The 17,158-nt window shown below is 46.9% G+C and overlaps 2 protein-coding genes, 1 long non-coding RNA gene and 2 other non-coding genes across 7 annotated transcripts in view; 3 read left to right on the top strand and 2 right to left on the bottom strand.

Annotated features, from left to right (window-relative positions):
- ERN1 (endoplasmic reticulum to nucleus signaling 1) overlaps positions 1–3,155 on the bottom strand; it is a 31,263-nt gene extending 28,108 nt beyond the window's left edge. The window contains exon 1 of one of the 2 annotated variants that reach the window (XM_066332394.1): positions 2,949–3,155. In XM_066332394.1, the coding sequence (XP_066188491.1) occupies positions 2,949–2,967 (19 nt within the window). In that variant the 5' untranslated portion in view covers positions 2,968–3,155. Of the gene's footprint in view, positions 1–1,965; positions 2,116–2,948 lie in introns of those variants that run through there. The other variant, XM_066332393.1, reaches the window with a different exon arrangement.
- A 1,856-nt stretch (positions 3,156–5,011) lies between these two features.
- On the top strand, positions 5,012–5,431 carry LOC136369193 (uncharacterized). Its single transcript, XR_010744974.1, has 2 exons — positions 5,012–5,098; positions 5,219–5,431. It is a non-coding gene; the product is annotated as an uncharacterized lncRNA (long non-coding RNA).
- LOC136369557 (small nucleolar RNA SNORD104) lies at positions 5,077–5,139 on the top strand. Its single transcript, XR_010745036.1, has one exon. It is a non-coding gene; the product is annotated as a small nucleolar RNA SNORD104 (small nucleolar RNA).
- LOC136369558 (small nucleolar RNA SNORA50) lies at positions 5,299–5,430 on the top strand. Its single transcript, XR_010745037.1, has one exon. It is a non-coding gene; the product is annotated as a small nucleolar RNA SNORA50 (small nucleolar RNA).
- Positions 5,432–6,176: 745 nt separating the features above from the next.
- Positions 6,177–17,158, bottom strand: part of TEX2 (testis expressed 2) — a 39,135-nt gene continuing 28,153 nt past the window's right edge. For both annotated transcript variants that reach the window (XM_066332392.1, XM_066332391.1), the window contains exons 8-12: positions 14,893–15,025; positions 11,213–11,335; positions 9,267–9,476; positions 8,930–9,050; positions 6,177–8,106 (exon numbers count right to left, since the gene is read on the bottom strand). In XM_066332392.1, the coding sequence (XP_066188489.1) occupies positions 7,984–8,106; positions 8,930–9,050; positions 9,267–9,476; positions 11,213–11,335; positions 14,893–15,025 (710 nt within the window). In that variant the 3' untranslated portion in view covers positions 6,177–7,983. The remainder of the gene's footprint in view (positions 8,107–8,929; positions 9,051–9,266; positions 9,477–11,212; positions 11,336–14,892; positions 15,026–17,158) is intronic.

The following is a 17,158-nucleotide window of genomic DNA, read 5'->3' as shown; positions in this document are numbered from 1 at the left end:
ATTTTCCTGTCTGTAAAGAACAGTCAGGAAAGGAAGACCTCGTGTGAAATGATACAAACTAAAACAACATGATTAGAGGTGAGATATTAGGTAACCAAGAGTACAATTTATCAGCCAAAAAAGTTACAGAACAGCAGATCAACATCACTACTCTAAGAAGAAATCTACAGAAAAAAACAATCTACAAAATCTTTAGGCAACCTCGGGTTTTCAAGTCACCTCAATACCAAAACTGCATGCCAGTCTTTCCCACGGGAGTTTATTATCCAAGTGACATGAAGAGTTTTAAATAAGCCTCCACAGTTAAATGGGTTATTCACAGGTGAGATGACTGGGGCTAAGTTCACAGAAGTAAAAACTAGTTCTGAAAAGTGGCTGAAGTACAGAATAAAATTCACCTGGGAAGTCATGGTGAGGATCTACAGCTGGCAGAGCAAAAAGAGCAGGGTAAGAGCCAAGATAAGAAACAGGAATGGAAAACTCAGTCACTGATCTCGAGGTGAGATGGCAGGCCAGGGAAACCAAGGCAAGAGGAAAATCTAGAGAAAAAAATGGGCTGAATTCTACCAGGGCACGAGTCCAATTTTTTGTGAATATGCAAGTAAAATTATATAAAATTTAGTAATAATCCATTGATTTAAAAATATTGTAGGTCTTTAAAAATATTTCTCAATGTTCCTATTCAGGATTGTTTTCAAAACTCAGTGAGTTGCAAACCAGTATTTTCCCTGCAAAATCTGCACCCCAATCCTGAGGGTGAGGACCTCAGTCCAACCTTACAGTACAGCCTAAGACAAACACATTAGCACTCCACAATAAAGATTGTAACGTCATTTTTGTTGACAGCCTGCATTTATTTTTTTCCAATTTCCTAATGAAGTAACAAGACTGGGTATGTTCCCAGCTTAACTCCTAATGTGTTTACTTTACTTCCAGAGAAGGGGAGTGGAGCTATTACACCGCAGGTGAAAAACAAAGCCTTCAGCTTTGCTTAACCTGAACTAGAACCCCACATATTACGGCAGCTTTTTCAGGTAACAATGAACAATCCATCAAAGAGCATAACCTAAAGCCTTCTTGTGCTACACTTGACTGTAATGGAAACAATGAATGCCAGATGTCCCTTCCATTGTCTCCTGATCTGGAGAACCTGCTAACAAGGGCACCTTTCAGGAGTGAATTTTTCAAGTTAGTTATCCATCTCAGTACACACAAAGCAGACAGCACCCACTGTAAAGTGCACTGTTTAAAATTATTACCTCAGTAAAAATAATCTGCTCAGCATTCCATCTGCTTTGCACCAGTTTCCCTATTCCATGCCGTTTTATTGCTCCACCTATTGCAATACCTTGTAACCAACCTGATTATTTCTTAAGAGGTTTTGTAGGTCAGCGACTCGTGCACTTTGTCTTTCACCTTTGAATTTAAAACCGTGGCTTTGGATCCCAACCAACCACATGTACATTAAGGCACATTGGTGCATTTCCTCTGGAAACAGGATGATCAAAATGCCCTGACAGTACAGAGGGTACGCAGCCAGTCACATGCGTTTGGTTAGCAATACACATACAACGTGTGCGGTTTTATCCAGAAAAAAACTTATTAAGGGACAGAGCAGACCTTCTAGCACTAATCACCGGTTCCCGACCCATCTATATCGTTTCAGTTGACAAAAGTTTCTTCGTACTGCTGTTGCAAAAGTTTCTCCGTGCTACTTTTTACAGCCGCCTCGCGGGAAATGAACCGTATTTTGATACTGGGAGGATTGCGATCTAGACGCCCTGGTTACAGGGCAGGTGAGGCACAGCCGCAGGTCCCGGCCGCGGGGCTGGGGCTGCAGCCCCCGGCCTGCGGGCACACGGTATCAGCGGTGTCAGCGGCGCGCTGTCTGTGCGGACAGCCCCGGCAAACCCCGGCAAACCCCGGCGGAGCCCCGCAGCAGCCCTCCCCGCGCCCCGGCCTTACCGCGGGCCTCGGCGGCAGCAGCAGCAGCAGCAGCAGCGGCGGCGGCAGGAGCAGCAGCGCGGCCGGGCCGAGCAGCAGCGGGCGGCGGAGCGGCTCCATGGCTGCAGCGGGGCCGCACCCCCGCACGGCGCTGCCTCCGGAGCGGCGCGTCCGGCGCTCCCCGCGGCGGGCGGGGCGGCCGCAGGGACCGCCCGCGGGGCACGGCGTCACCCGGGTTCGGGGACGGGTTACGGGGACTGGGTTATGGGACAGGGTTATGGGACCGGGTTATGGGACCGCCCGCGGGGCACGGCGTCACCGGGCCGGCGGGCCGGGCTCGGGGAGCGGGTTACGGGACCGGGTTATGGGACCGGGTTATGGGACCGCCCGCGGGGCACGGCGTCACCGGGTTCGGGGACCGGGTTACGGGACCGGGTTCCGGGACTGGGTTACGGGGCCGGGTTCGGGGACCGCGTTCCGGGTCCGGGTTATGGGACCGCCCGCGGGACACGGCGTCACCCGGGGCCGGCGGGCCGGGTTCGGGGACTGGGTTCGGGGAGCGAGTTACGGGGCCGGGTTCGGGGCCCGGGTTACGGGACCGGGTTCGGGGAGCGGGTTCGGGGACCGCCCGCGGGACACGGCGTCACCCGGGGCCGACGGGCCGGGTTCGGGGACCGGGTTACGGGGACTGGGTTATGGGGACTGGGTTCGGGACCGGGTTCGGGACCGCGTTCGGGCAGGCGCCGGTCCCCGGGAGCGGCCAGAGGCGCTCTGTGGCTTGGCGCTGCTGCCGGAGCCTCCTCGTTCGTGTGAGCCCCGACCGACCGGGGCTCTGCTGGCAGCCCCATGGGGAACCGCAGGGTGCGGTGGCCACTGCCTATTGCCGCTTTGCTTTTACATAAAAAAACACCTAAATTCAGGCAGCAGCAGTCCTCCTTCCCCCGATAACTGGGTGGTCGGGCGTTGGAAGGGGCTGCCCAGGGGAGGTGGTGGAGTCACCGTACCTGGAGGTGCTGGAGGCATCTGGATCTGGCACGGAGTGGTATTTAATGCTCTGGGGGCTCAGGGCGGTGCTGGGTGGACAGTTGGACTTGATGATCTTAAAAGGTCTCTTCCAACCTTGATGACTCTGATTCTTGTTTTCCTACTAGTTTTGTACTTTCAGAACAGATCATGTTAAATATATTTAGCATAGCTCTTGCCTTTGACAAACTGTTAACCCCGTGCCTTGCAAGGCTTTAAATAAATGCTAGAAAAACCCCCAACCGCAACATGCCCCTTTGAACCAAAAAACAGGTCCAGGCTGTTTCTCTGAACAGATAAAAATAAAAATACTGAACCAAATGGAAGAAGCTTTAAACAGAAGATAGTAACTTTAGCGTGCCTGGCAAAGGCGCAGTGTTCAGCCACCTATTTGTATAGCAAAGCCACTTTGTCCTTGCACATATTGTTTGCTTTTTAACCGTGCTATCACTGATGGAGCCGCAGGGCACACGGAGTTCTGGGCAGGCTCTGTGCACACACCGGCTCCCGCAGTGAGCCTGCCTTTGATGGTGCAAAAGATGTAATAATCACCCAGAATCACAGAATATCCTGGCCTGGAAGGGGCCGGGGATCAGCGAGTTCAGCTCCTGCACCCCAACAATCCCACCCAGTGCCTCAGAGCCTTGTCCAAATGACCTGTGAGTCTGAATACATAAAAACATGCTGGAACTATAAAGGACACTGTGAACCCAGCTCTCTGATGCATTTCTTTATGGTGGCCTCGACTTGTAAGAATCTGTGCCGTGAGAACAGGCAAACTCCTAAATACACCATATATACTGTGGCAGCAGCACCCTGCGACATTACAGGAGGGATTTATCAGCTGCTGCATATACGCTGTAGTGTGCCAGACCTAAACTGGAGTTACTTCACATGAGTGTCTCTCACCGCCTCACAGGAAAAAAAAAAAATAAAAAAATAAACCCACAAAAAACCCCAAAACAAAACAAAAAACACCAAAAAAACCCCCAACAACCCAAAAAAACCGGCTGAGGTAGGAGGGGAACCGCGTGTTGGTGAGCACCCTCAGCTCCCAGCTAGCTGCTCCCCTCCGCTGAGGAATCACCTCAGCGCCCGCTCTGCCGGGGCAGATCTCACCGGGGCCTGAGCTTTTATATTTTTAATACTGAGCCCTGTTTCTTCACAGCAACAAAGCGCTAGAGCAAACTAGAAAGAGAAAAGTACAACTATTCCTGAAAAGGCGAAAAGCTGCCTCACACGGCGAAGGGCCGACACAAAACCACCAAACTCCCTCAGCCTCACAGCCTGACCTCCATGCGCCGCCCGCCCTCACGGGGCGACGGGGCCGCCCGCCGCCCTCACGGGGCCACGCCCACCGCCCTCACACGGGGCCCCGCCCGCCGCCCTCACACGGGGCCGCCCACCGCCCTCACACGGCCACGGCCCCGCCCACCGCCCTCACGGGGCCCCGCCCACCGCCCTCACGGGGCCACGGGGCCGCCCACCGCCCTCACGGGGCCCCGCCCGCCGCCCTCACGGGGCCCCGCCCGCCGCCCTCACACGGGGCCCCGCCCGCCGCCCTCACACGGGGCCCCGCCCGCCGCCCTCACACGGGGCCCCGCCCGCCGCCCTCACACGGGGCCCCGCCCGCCGCCCTCACACGGGGCCCCGCCCGCCGCCCTCACACGGGGCCCCGCCCGCCGCCCTCACACGGGGCCCCGCCCGCCGCCCTCACACGGGGCCCCGCCCGCCGCCCTCACACGGGGCCCCGCCCGCCGCCCTCACACGGGGCCGCCCGCCGCCCTCACACGGGGCCGCCCGCCGCCCTCACACGGGGCCGCCCGCCGCCCTCACGGGGCCACGCCCGCCGCCCTCACGGGGCCACGCCCGCCGCCCTCACGCGGCCCCGCCCACCGCCCTCACGGGGCCACGCCCACCCTCGCGAGCACTAGCACCCAGATCGGCACGTGCCCCCGGATTCCAATTCTATTGGGTGAGCCGAAGGGGGCGGGGCCAGCCCGCTATAAAAACCAGCGCGGCGGATTCTGGGTCTCTTTTTCGGCGTGGACAGCGAGGTGAGCTGTGGGCCGGGACCGGAGTGAGGCGGGCGGGTGGCGAGGCCGGGCCGCGGTGATGTCTCTTGACACGTGTTAGACTGCTGACATGCATGAAGCAAAACTACTGCTGAGCGCCCCGGCTGCGTCCAGCCCGCGGGGCGGCCGGGGTGTACCGCATCAATAACCTCCCCTTTTCTGTCGGTGTTTTGCAGGGCCCGTGAGGCGGCCGGGACCGGCGCTGAATAAAGCTGTGTCACCCAGAAACGTGTCCGGCTGGTTGTTCCGCGCGGGGCCGCACTGCCTTTGACCCGGCGGTGCCCGCCTGGCGCCGCCGGCCAAGCAGCGGTGCTACAGCGAACTGCTTGTTCATAACTGGCGCTGCTCGGCCCCACCCGGGCGGCGCTTTTAAAAGCAAGTGACATTTGTTCGCGGGGGTGTCCAGATGAGGGGGCCCGATCCCGGCCTGAGGGCGCTGCCCGGTCACTCGGCGTGGTTCGGGCGGCCCGCTGTAGTTTTCCTTCAGGAATTCAGGGTTTAGCTGTAAAAAGGAACGCAAGTCTTGGGGTTTGTGTCCAGCTGTTGCAGTAGAGCGGCTGAGTGAAGCAGCCCAGAAAAAGGAGAAATGCAGCCGGGGCTGGGGTCATTACAGACGTGGTGCCTTTGTCAGCACAGGACCGGCGTCATCGGGCCGCAGCTTTTTAAACGGCCACTCTTTATACATGTTAATACCGCAAAGTAAAGCATTTGCTGTCAATACAAAAGATCTGTAACCACACAGGACCAGTCGTACAGAAATAGGGCAGACTATAAAGCATAATTAAGCTCCCAGAAGCTCGTTAATGATTGCAGAAGTGGGTAGGTCTGCTCTGGTCTGCAGCTGCTGGTAATCCACATACCAGGTTTGTAAACCTGTTATTAAAGCGTATTCTTCTCATGAATACGAACTGCTGTGGGAAACCTTAGTTTTATGACAGTAAAATTAAATTTAGCTTTTCCTTGTAGAGCTCAGCACTGGTTAACCCTGAAATTCATACCACAACCACCCAAGTACATATATATAAGAGGCAGCAAAGCACAGGGCATATCAAATTAGGAAGCTTTTCTAATGAAGTTTTTAAAACTACTTGCACTACAGAGTAGTTAAATGCTGCAGAAATAAAACCTACTGGATTGTTTGACATGGGATAAATTTATTTAATAAAACAAAGCAAGCAGATTGTAGTTACCCACAGTTTATGAAGTGCAATATGACTATCTTGTGTAATAAGTCTAAATCTGTTTACACATTAGTGCATCTAGTCCTTTGACTTTAGTTATTGCACATAGAAATGAACTCATATAAAAGACCTGCGTACAAGACATGCAGACTTCATGAAAGGCAAATAATGCCTACAGAATCAGCAAACCCCAGAATCTACACAGCCTGGAATGGTCAAGGAGGAGTTCAGGTAACAAATATAACTACTAATATTTCAATTAAAGGTAACCAAAATAGGTGTTCAAATATAGAATTAATTTTAAATATATTAAATGCTAGTTTTCTTTTTGTTTCAGGCAAGGTGCTGTTTAAAAAACCTTCAATATAATAGTTTCATTTAGAGATGGTAAATCATCAAGTTATACATGGAAATTTTGATTTACATCAAATGCGACAACACAACGTACAAAAAATTTCTTAAAAAATTACTTAAAAAAAATCATGTTATAAAAGGAGAGCCAAAACTCACCTTCTTTGTAAACTAAAACATTTTCTGACATCCATGAACAGTTGGCAACACCGAGCATCAGAAAAACATTACGTGTTAAGGAGTGGATATGTAGTGTTCAAACCTAAAATTTACTGCATACACGGAGCCTTGATTCATTACACCTGACAAACAAAAGGCAGTTTCCCCCTTCAGGTTTGGCCACTAATTAGCAGAAAGTCTTTAATCACGCTCAGCTCAAACCAGAGTGCAGAAAGGAAGGCGTGGGGCTCCCGATGTGTCAGCCCCACCACCCCAGGGGCTGTGCTTTGGGTGTGAACACAGTGCAAAGGCCAAGACCCACAGCAGCTCCCTCCTGTCACAAAACTCGGTGTTTCAGCACAGCCAGAGGCTCTGTAGGTCACTACTCCTGCAGGTGGGCACTGTGGACACTGGGTGTGTGTGTGCTAATGTCTCTAAAAACATTCAGAATGGAGCAGGAACCAAGGTGATTGTACCTCACTATAAGGCGGTTTGCTATGGTTTGGTCTCATGGCTTTACCATTTTGTTTTTTTCCTCATTGATGACAATCTGACAGTCCCACCTTCACTGATAGTTGTGTGTTTTATGGCTAATTGCTTCCCCCCAAAAAAAGCATAAGTTCTGTATGAAAAAGTAATGTGTATACAGCACACTGAATCACAATATTACCTATACATCCAATTTACATTCTTTTATCCTGAAAGCGTTTCATTATTTTGATTGCTTGACACAAGCTATTGACTGCAGAAGTGAAAGAACATAAAACAGTTCATTTTACACCTCCAACTGCCTGAGAAAGAAAAATATTCTTCCAGTTTTATAAATTCATTCCTTATTTAGGATTTTTTTCCATTTGGCACGCAGTTCCTTTGCTGCCAAACAACTTCTCAGTGCTTTAATGCACATTAACATGAAAACAAGCTGAACACAAAAGGTGCATCAACAAGCTCCTTGATCTGTTACGTTTGAGTTCCTCCTCCCTCCCCACAAAGAACAGGTCACCTCAGCCTCCCAGTTAAAGTCCTGATGGCAGCCAGTACAAAAATAAATCGACAGCTCAATGGAATGGAACTTGATGTGGCTGAAGTACACGGGAACAATTACCAGGCAAGTAAGCACACAGGAAGGGGGACAGGCAGTCCCGGGGAGGGGGAAAAGTGGCACAAGGTAAGGATGAGAACTACAGCACAGTTTATAAAACCATGAGAGTGACTTTTATAATACTGTAAACTGCAAGAGTCTTCACATGTCAGGGCTGCTCAGAGGCCTCTGTGCTCAGATCTTGAGGGGGACACGTGGAGGAGCGGGGATCCATGGCTGAGTGCATCAAAGGGATATAGACATCATCCATGTTTGGCATGACAAAGATTTTCTAGGGAAAACGATGCAATGAAATGAAGTTACATTACAAATGTCACTTGAAACCTTAGTTCTCCAATTTTAGTTAAAAAATGCAACATGTTTTCAGAGAAAAGCTTCTCAAGCTCAGTGTTTTTTGAGTCAGTGCAGTGCCCATTAACTGAAACCATTTTGTTGTGTTACAGCTGTAAATCAAACTCAGAAACACAAATATCTCTGCACATTTCATTCAGTTAAAATGACACTACACAAAACATCACCAACTTTTCTGAACTGCTTTCTCAGCTCTTACCCATCCATATAGTTTCAAAATGCAATTTTAGTAAAAATAACTGGTTTTGATTTCTGGTTGACTGTATAGGTTGGGATCCAGAATCAAGCTGGTCACTATTCCAATCCAACATTTATTTGAAGGGGGCTTCTTCCTTTTTGCACTATGATCAATGTGATTTTAAAAAAAATTACTTTAAAGGAAGTAGTAGGAAGAAAAAGAGCCTTTTCTGTTCTTAATTTTAGTCAACAGTTTGACCCCCTGTCATCTAAGAACATGTTGGATCATGTTCTTACTTGAGTACTGCAAATTTTACCACAGTACCTATTTCAAAGAAATGCCATTTTCATCTCTAAAGCAGATTTCCATCCAGGTGTACACACGAGTCTTGAGACCACCCCAGCAGCCAGTTTGAGCTGAGCTCTCCACATCCATCCTGCTACCAGGAGCAGTGGAGGACATGACTAGTCATAAATAATTTTCACATGTGCCCTGTTTCAAACACCCCACTGCTCTAACTGACCAAAACTATCCTCAGTGAAAGGAGACTGTAAAGGAAACACACCTGGAACTCCTGCTCCAGTTTCCTTGCTATCCAGTCTGTGATGTGAACCAGGGTCACTTCTCTCTCACCAAGTTTTGGCCGTGCTTTCAGCTCCAGGTAGGGAGGCCTTCGGAAGCCGTACCTGGGGAGAGAACAGAGCAGATTGATTACAGACACCCAACAAAATCAGTACTGAAACCTGTAACAATTTTAATAACAGTCCCTACCTCAGTTACAATTAATCTGTCCTCACCCTGCCCAGAAGCCCCCTGAGCCAGGCTTTGCTGGTTTTCTCAGCTGCCATCCCTTGTGCAGCACACCTGAGGCACTGCCCAGCTCTGCTCCGAGCTCCTCTTACCATATTCTGTCCGTGGGTGGAGGTGGAATGTTAATCACTAGTGTTCCTCTGCACTCCTGTACTTCAACTGTTAGCAGCAATGGAGTATTGGAGACCTCTTCAATTTTCTTCTTAATAAACTCAGTCTCTGTTGCTTTCTGAAAATATTTTGACTTTGTAATTTTATCCACAATCCTCATGATTTTACTTGTCCGATGCCCTCCGACATACCTTTAGACAGAGAATAGAAAAAGGACATCATTGCTAAGAAAGACATGGATTTTCTATTTAAATCAGTCAAGTTTTTGATATAAATTTCTGAACAGATACGTGGCCAAGCAGCACCTCCCAGGGCCTGCACCCAGCAGCTGTGTTCTGGCAGAAACTGTTCAGAATGAACTCTCCTTCCAATGCAGATGGCATTGGAAACACAGTATTTTTTTAAACTGCAAATACACTTAGATCATTTATGCCAGCGAGCTGGCATGAGAAGTGACAATTTGCCTACTACTGTTCCAGAAAATTTGTCAAGACACTGATGCACCAAGATGTGCACAGACCATCAGCATAAAGGCCCAACCATTTAACTGTGTGTGCTGAACAAAAATGTTTTCATTTTAAGGTACTGTAGCACTTACAAGTATAATGATGCTGAAAAAGGAAATAGTTTTGGCAGTGGGTGGAATGATGTTCCAAAAATGGTTAACTGTGTCTGCAGAAAGTGGGCTTTTCCTGGCAATTGTGTCAGACAGCATTCCTGGCTTTTGAAACAGATGCTTTAAGGGCTGAATATGTATTTTCTTACCCCTATCTCATCTTGGAAATACACACTCCAAAAATAGCACATTTGGTGTTTTCCACACACTGTATCATGTCTAATTGTAGCTTTTGGTGTTACAGAGCAGAGAGAACCTTCCTGAGGAAATGACTTTTTCCTATCCAGGGAAAAAATACAAGTATTCTTACACAAACTTTTACAGTTTTGTCCCTAGCACAACATACCACAAAAAAACTGTTCAGCTGATATAAAAAGGGTAAATAAATTTCAGCTTAGGGATTTTATCCTAGCTGTATCTTTCTTTACCCAGAAAGGAAGTTACTCTCTCATCAGATTCTATAGTAGTAGTAACACGTATTTTTAACAGGTGTAAGAAAATTTTTTCAGTATTTTACATTAGGATTCTTCATTCTCCCTCTTTGTCCTCTTGGTAAAGAATTCTTTATATGATTCATGAATTTCAAGAAGATATGGAATGCATCAATTGCAGTAATTCAAACAACTCTTCACAAAATTTTCAAAAGTGTTCAGGAGTAAAATACTAAAATTCTCTGGAACATTTTGAATAAGTCATGAGTCTTCTGGCACATTCACTGTAAAAATCACTCAGATATGTTCAGACATAAAAACCACTGTGATTGTCTCAGACATTCTGGGCTCACACATTCAGCTTTCTCATTGCATGGCATAATTGCAATCAGATGCAGAAAGCAAAAAATCAGAGCCGCAGCCAAAACAAGAAATGATGTGGCCTCACTGCTGTTGGGAAATCTCTGAAATCCATGCATCAGAGGGCAGCATTGCACAGCCCAGACACACCAAGTCCTCAAGGAAAAAAAACAACAACACACAAAACTGAGCAAGAAAAACAGCCTTGAATAACAGTTGTTTTCTTAGAGAAAATGGAAGCCAGGAAATACGGGATGGGCAGATCAGTGCAGGGATAATCCTGCAGAGAGAGGATTTCCAGTTTTCACCCCAGATCCTCTGCTGCCAGGCAGGACACAGCGGGGAAGGCCCCCAGAAATGCAGGGCAGAGGGCAGAGGAGGTGCACAGGGCGGCTGGAGCAGTCCCTGGCCGAGCAGGGCTCCTCTGCCCGGACACACTCTGCCACTCTGGGGACAAGGAGCACCACAGCACCGCCACCAGCCATCACAGTGGGGAGGGAAGCACCGGCAGACAGCTCACCCTTCTGCTCCTGGGGCCACCTGCTTGTCCCCTGCCAGCTCAGGGCCATCGTCCTCCTCCGAGGAGCCGGCGCTGGACGACTCCTCGTCGCTGTCGGCGAGACAGAACGCCCTGGGCCTGGAACTGAGACAGGGCAATTCCCGGGTCAAACGGCTTTAAATGGATACTCACCCTCTACAGCTTGGGCTGGCATCACAGCTTTCTCAACTGTCCCCTCCCCTCTTTTATAGAGGCTGTCTAAAAGAACAAACCCAACACCACCCTGAAGCCCGTCTGGCAGAAGCAGCTTTCAGAACAGAAATCCCAGTGGAACATAATCCTTCATGAAAGGCTGGCACGGGGGTGGCCATTCTACATATTCAAATCAAACGTGGAGATTGTTCTAAATACAGCTGGAAGCATCTGTTTTGCTGCTCATGGTTTTCCAGGAGTTGAGCAGAATTAGGGCTGGACAAATCATTTTGTTTGAATGTTGTGGGGGAACAAAGTGAAGCACTAAACAAATGCTGCCCTTTGGGTACAAAATACCACATAGCAGTGGGTAATTCCTGTGGAAGGTTTTACACACACAATCACAAGAAAAATTTCAAATCTTTTAAACGGATTTAAATGAGAGAAGGCTACAGTGGATACACTTCAGAATGAACAGATCTCTACTGAATGCAAAAGCTTGAAACAGTTACACAACACAGGCTCCAAAAGCATATGGCTTTAGCCCTGGGGACTATACCCACGAATAAAATACTCTACAGCACGTTCAGAATACACTTTATAGCTGTGTCTTCCCTCTTTGTGTGTGTGTGTTCTTGGAAATGTATCTGAGCATTAATAACTGCACACAGGGCAGGGACTGAGGCCTGTCACTCTGTTCCCAGAACAAACTGGTGGCTGCTGCATGAATCCTAATGCCAAGGGACAGTTCAGGGCAGCTCACAGTGCACAGGATCCTTTGCCACTGGAGCAGTAATCCCAGGACCTGTCCACACTGAGCCATTTCCTACTTCACAGGAAATAGGAATTGCAAACCTCTTCCTACCCAGAGCAGCATTTTGTGCCTGCAGAGGAGTGAAGGAGCAACCCAAAGTGAGCCAGCTCCCTGAGGACGTGGGGCTGGTGCCTGCCACTGGCCCAAAGAGCACTGCTGGAGCTGCTCCTCACAGAAATTCACATTTGTAGGTCAAACTACACATTTTCTACCAGGCTGTGACCTCACTTTTTCCTGTGCCCGTTGCAGCATCCAGCTCAAAGTGTGCTCAGGGCATTCTCAGGTCTTCCAAAGGTGCCACCTTCTTTAAGAAGGTCTTTTATTTATTTCCTAGCTGAAGGGGTCCTCTGAAGGGCCTCACTAACACCAAGTGGCTCAGACCACAGGATTTCCTCGCATTAAACAAAGCAACAAATAATCTTGGGTGAGATTTCAGGAGAGCTCTGTACACAATGGACCATTTATATGACACAAACATGGGCAGAAAAACATCACTTTAGAGCTACTGTATTGTTCCTGAAAAGACTGCACAATATTCTATGAATTGCCATTTGTCAGTTTGTTTTTATGTGGCTCAACAAAGCCAAAAGCACTGATGGGTTATGGAGCTGCAGTAACTTTGGCTTAAGCTGCCTGCTTTGGCCTCATCTCCTGTTCAGCAGATAATGTATTACTTTTATAACATTGACAATTAAATAGTTTCCTGCCCTTTCTGAGAGCAGCTTTTTGCTGAGAGGGCACACAGGACAGCATCACCAGAGTGTCTCAGCACACTTCATTTTTATTTCAAACAGCAAGTGCAACAGTGACCCGTTTGTCCTCTTCACACTGACAACAGCCAGAGACACCAAACCCCAGAGCTGCTTCCCTCTCTGGCTGAGGAGGTGCCCTTCTCACACCACTGTGGTTATTGCAGCTCAAGAGATTGTTTGTTCTGAGTTTGTAGGGGCCAGAAATGAGCTCAGCAACCAAGATGCAGACTCAACTGACAACGTGGCCATGGAGGCAAACACATGCAGAGTAATTTCATTTGTCACAGCAATTGTCAGCTGGTAAATAAAAAAGCCAGCAGAATTAAAATTAACTAACACGTTGGAAAGGCATAGATGAGAATCAAACTGTTCTATACTCTTCACTCCTTAATTTATTTAATATCCATTTTGTTTAAGGAGGGAAAAAAAAACCAAAAAAACCCAAAAAAACAAACAAGCAACTAAAAAACCCTCATCCAAACTAGAATACATTACACTGCTCTTTATGTAAAGCTGCTACTGAAACATCCCAGCCCTGTGCAGGAGCACTGCAGTTAATGCTGATACCTTCAAGTAATTGGTTGCTTGGCTACAGGCATTTAAATCTGCCTTGCTGGGGGCCTATTGCTCAGCAGCAACCTGATTTTTCTACATGAATCAGAGTGTTCACTAATTATTTCTGAGGCTGTTCCTGCGCTGAACAGATAGGAAAATACACAAAGAAAATCCTGAAGGGGTGGGGAAGAAAAGCAAGAATTTGATTTGTGTAGATGTTTCTTCCTCTAGCCCCCATTTTTTGGGCAGGCAGGATTAAAGGGATCTTGAAAAACTCACACCTACCAGTTATAGTGATGTAAATTCAGAAATACTTATTTCAAGCAGTGACAACGAGAATCTAGGTTGATTTTAAATCCTCTGCATTTCTGTCAGTGTATGAGATCATTCAGCCATTAGTTCTTTTCACATTTATTTTCTTGTCATGACTGCACTGAAATCCAGTGGTGCTGTAAGTATTACTTCAAGATATCTCAGAATAAACGGTCAGAGCTACAACATGAGTATACAAAGCATCTAGTATCTTAATTGGGAAAGACAATTAAGCTGTTTTGTTCACAGCTAAACAAATGGCCAGAGTATTTGCTTGATTTGTAGGCAGTGGTTGTACATTAAATCAGAGATCATTACTGTTCAGGGCCTGCAGATTTCTTAAGTACAAAGAGAAAACAGCAGGAAAAAAAAAATGGACTCCAGAGCTGGGAGTGGTTCCACCCTGTGATGGATCTTTGACAGGTGCCACTCACCAGGTTAATACAGATGGACAGCTGGATGACATTCCAATGTGGCAAAAATGGGAGGGAAAGCACAAACACCAAGGATGGAAGTTACTGGATGGTGTCTGCTAATGAGTTCATCTACATAAGGCACTTCACTGAGGCACAGCAGGCAAACACAGGATGGCTATGAGGAAAAACAGAGACTACAGCAGGGACTTGATTGCTGCCACAATGCAATAAAGCTTTTGAAGAAGTCTTTACATAACAATTAGAGCCTGTTTACCTTCCACACTTTGTTCACTTTGCCATGTTTTTTATGCAGCTGAACCATGCTGCAGTAGCCTGTTACACCTGTATCTCTATTTCTGCATGCTATCTCCAGTATTGGAGTTTTATCTGCATAAACCCCAAATCAAGCATAAGACAAAACAAAATTTCAGCCACAGAAAATTTTAAAACCCAACTGAAATACATATATATATATATAAGCTAATTGTACCACAGAAGCCTTTCATTAAAATTATTCTCAATAGCGTCACCCAACAATAAAGTTGCACAGAAAAAGGCATCCCAGACATCCCCAAAACTCCTTCCAGTGTGTGCAGAGCCAGAGGTGCACAGGCAGAAGGACAGTCCAAGGAGAAGGCTTTCCCAAGTGCCATCCCTTACCCTTCCCTGCCGAGCTCGCCGACCTTCAGCGCCTCCCCAAGGGGCTCTTTACCAAGTCTGGTCAAGTTCATCTTGGTCTCCAGGGTCATCAGAAATGATCCATTGTAGGACATTTCCAAATCGACCCACAGGCCTAAAATAAACAACAGAAAGGATGTCACTCCAAGAGCAATCACAGAGCGAGTTTTCTGATCACATTAGGCTCGTGGAACAAAGCCAGATGTAAATCCAAGGCACACAGAGAGAGAAAAATGAGTGCAGCTAATGGCCTAAAATAAAGCCCTGTGATCTACACACACCTAAAGTGCTTAAGAGATGTGAAATGAAATAAAGGAAATAGAACACCATCAGGGATTCACTTCAAAACGATTGACAGCATTTCCCCAAGGCAAGCAGAAATGGGGACACTCCTCCCCATGACTGACACTGCCCAGGAAACTGGAAATCCCAGAGCAGGATTGCTCCTCTCACACCACAACCTGCTGCCTCCTGTTTTGCCCGTGGTGGAGTGAGGATCTATGACAAGGCTCCCTCAGTAACAGAGCTACAGGCATTCTTTTGTGAGCCAGTGCAAACAGGGGCATTACCTGGGCAATTCTAGACGTGCAATATTAAATTAAACCCTATTGTCTGTGCAAATCATTTGGTTTTTGCAATCTTCAAAAGAACTGTCCTGGGAATACCTTAAGGTTAGCTCAAGCCTGTTAAGTGACACACTGCACCAAAGCTGGAGGTATTTGTCATCCAGAGGTTAGAAAACATGTGCCACTAAATAGATTATACATCTTCCACTTCCAGATATTGCAGCAGCACAAAACTCTCCCTCAGTAGCACCTGGCACATCAACCACTGACCCATTCCACTTTTATTTATCTATTTAGAAGCAATTAATGGTGAATAAAACTGAAACCAGGACAAATGGCAACTACTCTTTGTGTTTTATTGTTCTAGAAAAGTCACATTTTATCAGTTAAAGAACTACTGTTTTCTTTTCTGCAAAAACATCTCTTTATCATAATCCCACCCACTTGTGCTAAGAGAAATACAATCACCTCCCAAATACTCCCAAAGTCACTGGCACACTGTGGGGTTACATGCTGAAAGCAGGATGAAGGCAAGTTGGTGCTTTACAAACCCAAATAACTCCTTTCCATCACATTTTTTCTCACACCATTTAAAAAACCAAACACAAGAACTCAAACACAAGCTTACGAGGAGTTTTTCTCCTTACAGTAGGGAAGTATCAGTAAAATCATAAAAAAACAGGAAAGCAGTGTAACAGACTTTCTGGATAATCAATGAGTCAGCAGAACTCAATCATCAGTATCATTTTACCAGTAGATCAAATTAAGCAAAGGATGCCATTAATTGATGAGGGAAAATTCCTTCTGACCAGAAAATGTTCGTGCACTTTTTCCAGAGGGAAAAAGGGAGTGAAGAACTGGGCAGATGGTACAATTTAGTCCATTTTCTGGTTCCCTTGACAGAATCACAGTGAAAGCCACAGCATATGCTGTCACAAGCAAGTCTGTTTTAACAGAAACAAGATTTTTTCCTAATATTGTCAGTTAACAAATTCATTGAATTAGAGAAGGCATATAATAAGAAAAGTATTTTCTTTGTAATCAAGCATTGGTAAAAAGAAGTATGGATTAAACAAAGCATATGACAATTCATAACTGCACTTTAAAGCCTCACAAAAGGCTACTTCAAATGGCTGCCTCAAGCACTTAATAAAAACCCCAAAAACTTAGAAGCATTCACTCTGGATACTGCCCTTAAACTATAGGGTTTTTTCCCCACATTCCCCAACAAACCAAGTCATTTACCCACAGGCCAACTTACCAAGAAATACATTTATTCTCATGAAAACAAGCATTTCCAACTGTCAGTCCCTTGTTTATGTCCTTTTACATATAATAACAGAACAGGTTATTCCAGAAATTACTCACTGCAAGCTCTTAAAAGCCCAGAGCTCACATGTCATTCAACAGTATGGACGAAGTTAAAAGGATTACATATCCTACCATAAATGTTTGCTTGTCACAGTTTAACTAATTGATCTCATTGCTGTTTCAGCAATTAATTGAAGCCAAGTGTTCAGTGGCTCCTAAACCCCATCTCATGACTCAGGACCACAGGCCTTGGTCACAACTGAAGGTTCCAGAACAGAGAAAGGAATTCAAAGAACGTTTAAACCAAGGCAAAGGCAAACACACTGACAAGAACCCTGACAGGAAAGCCTGAATAAAAAGAAACTATGAAA

This window comes from Sylvia atricapilla, chromosome 18 (genome assembly GCF_009819655.1).
Source record: "Sylvia atricapilla isolate bSylAtr1 chromosome 18, bSylAtr1.pri, whole genome shotgun sequence".
NCBI classification, from domain to species: Eukaryota; Metazoa; Chordata; class Aves; order Passeriformes; family Sylviidae; genus Sylvia; species Sylvia atricapilla.
This window is presented reverse-complemented; position numbering and strand designations above follow the sequence as displayed.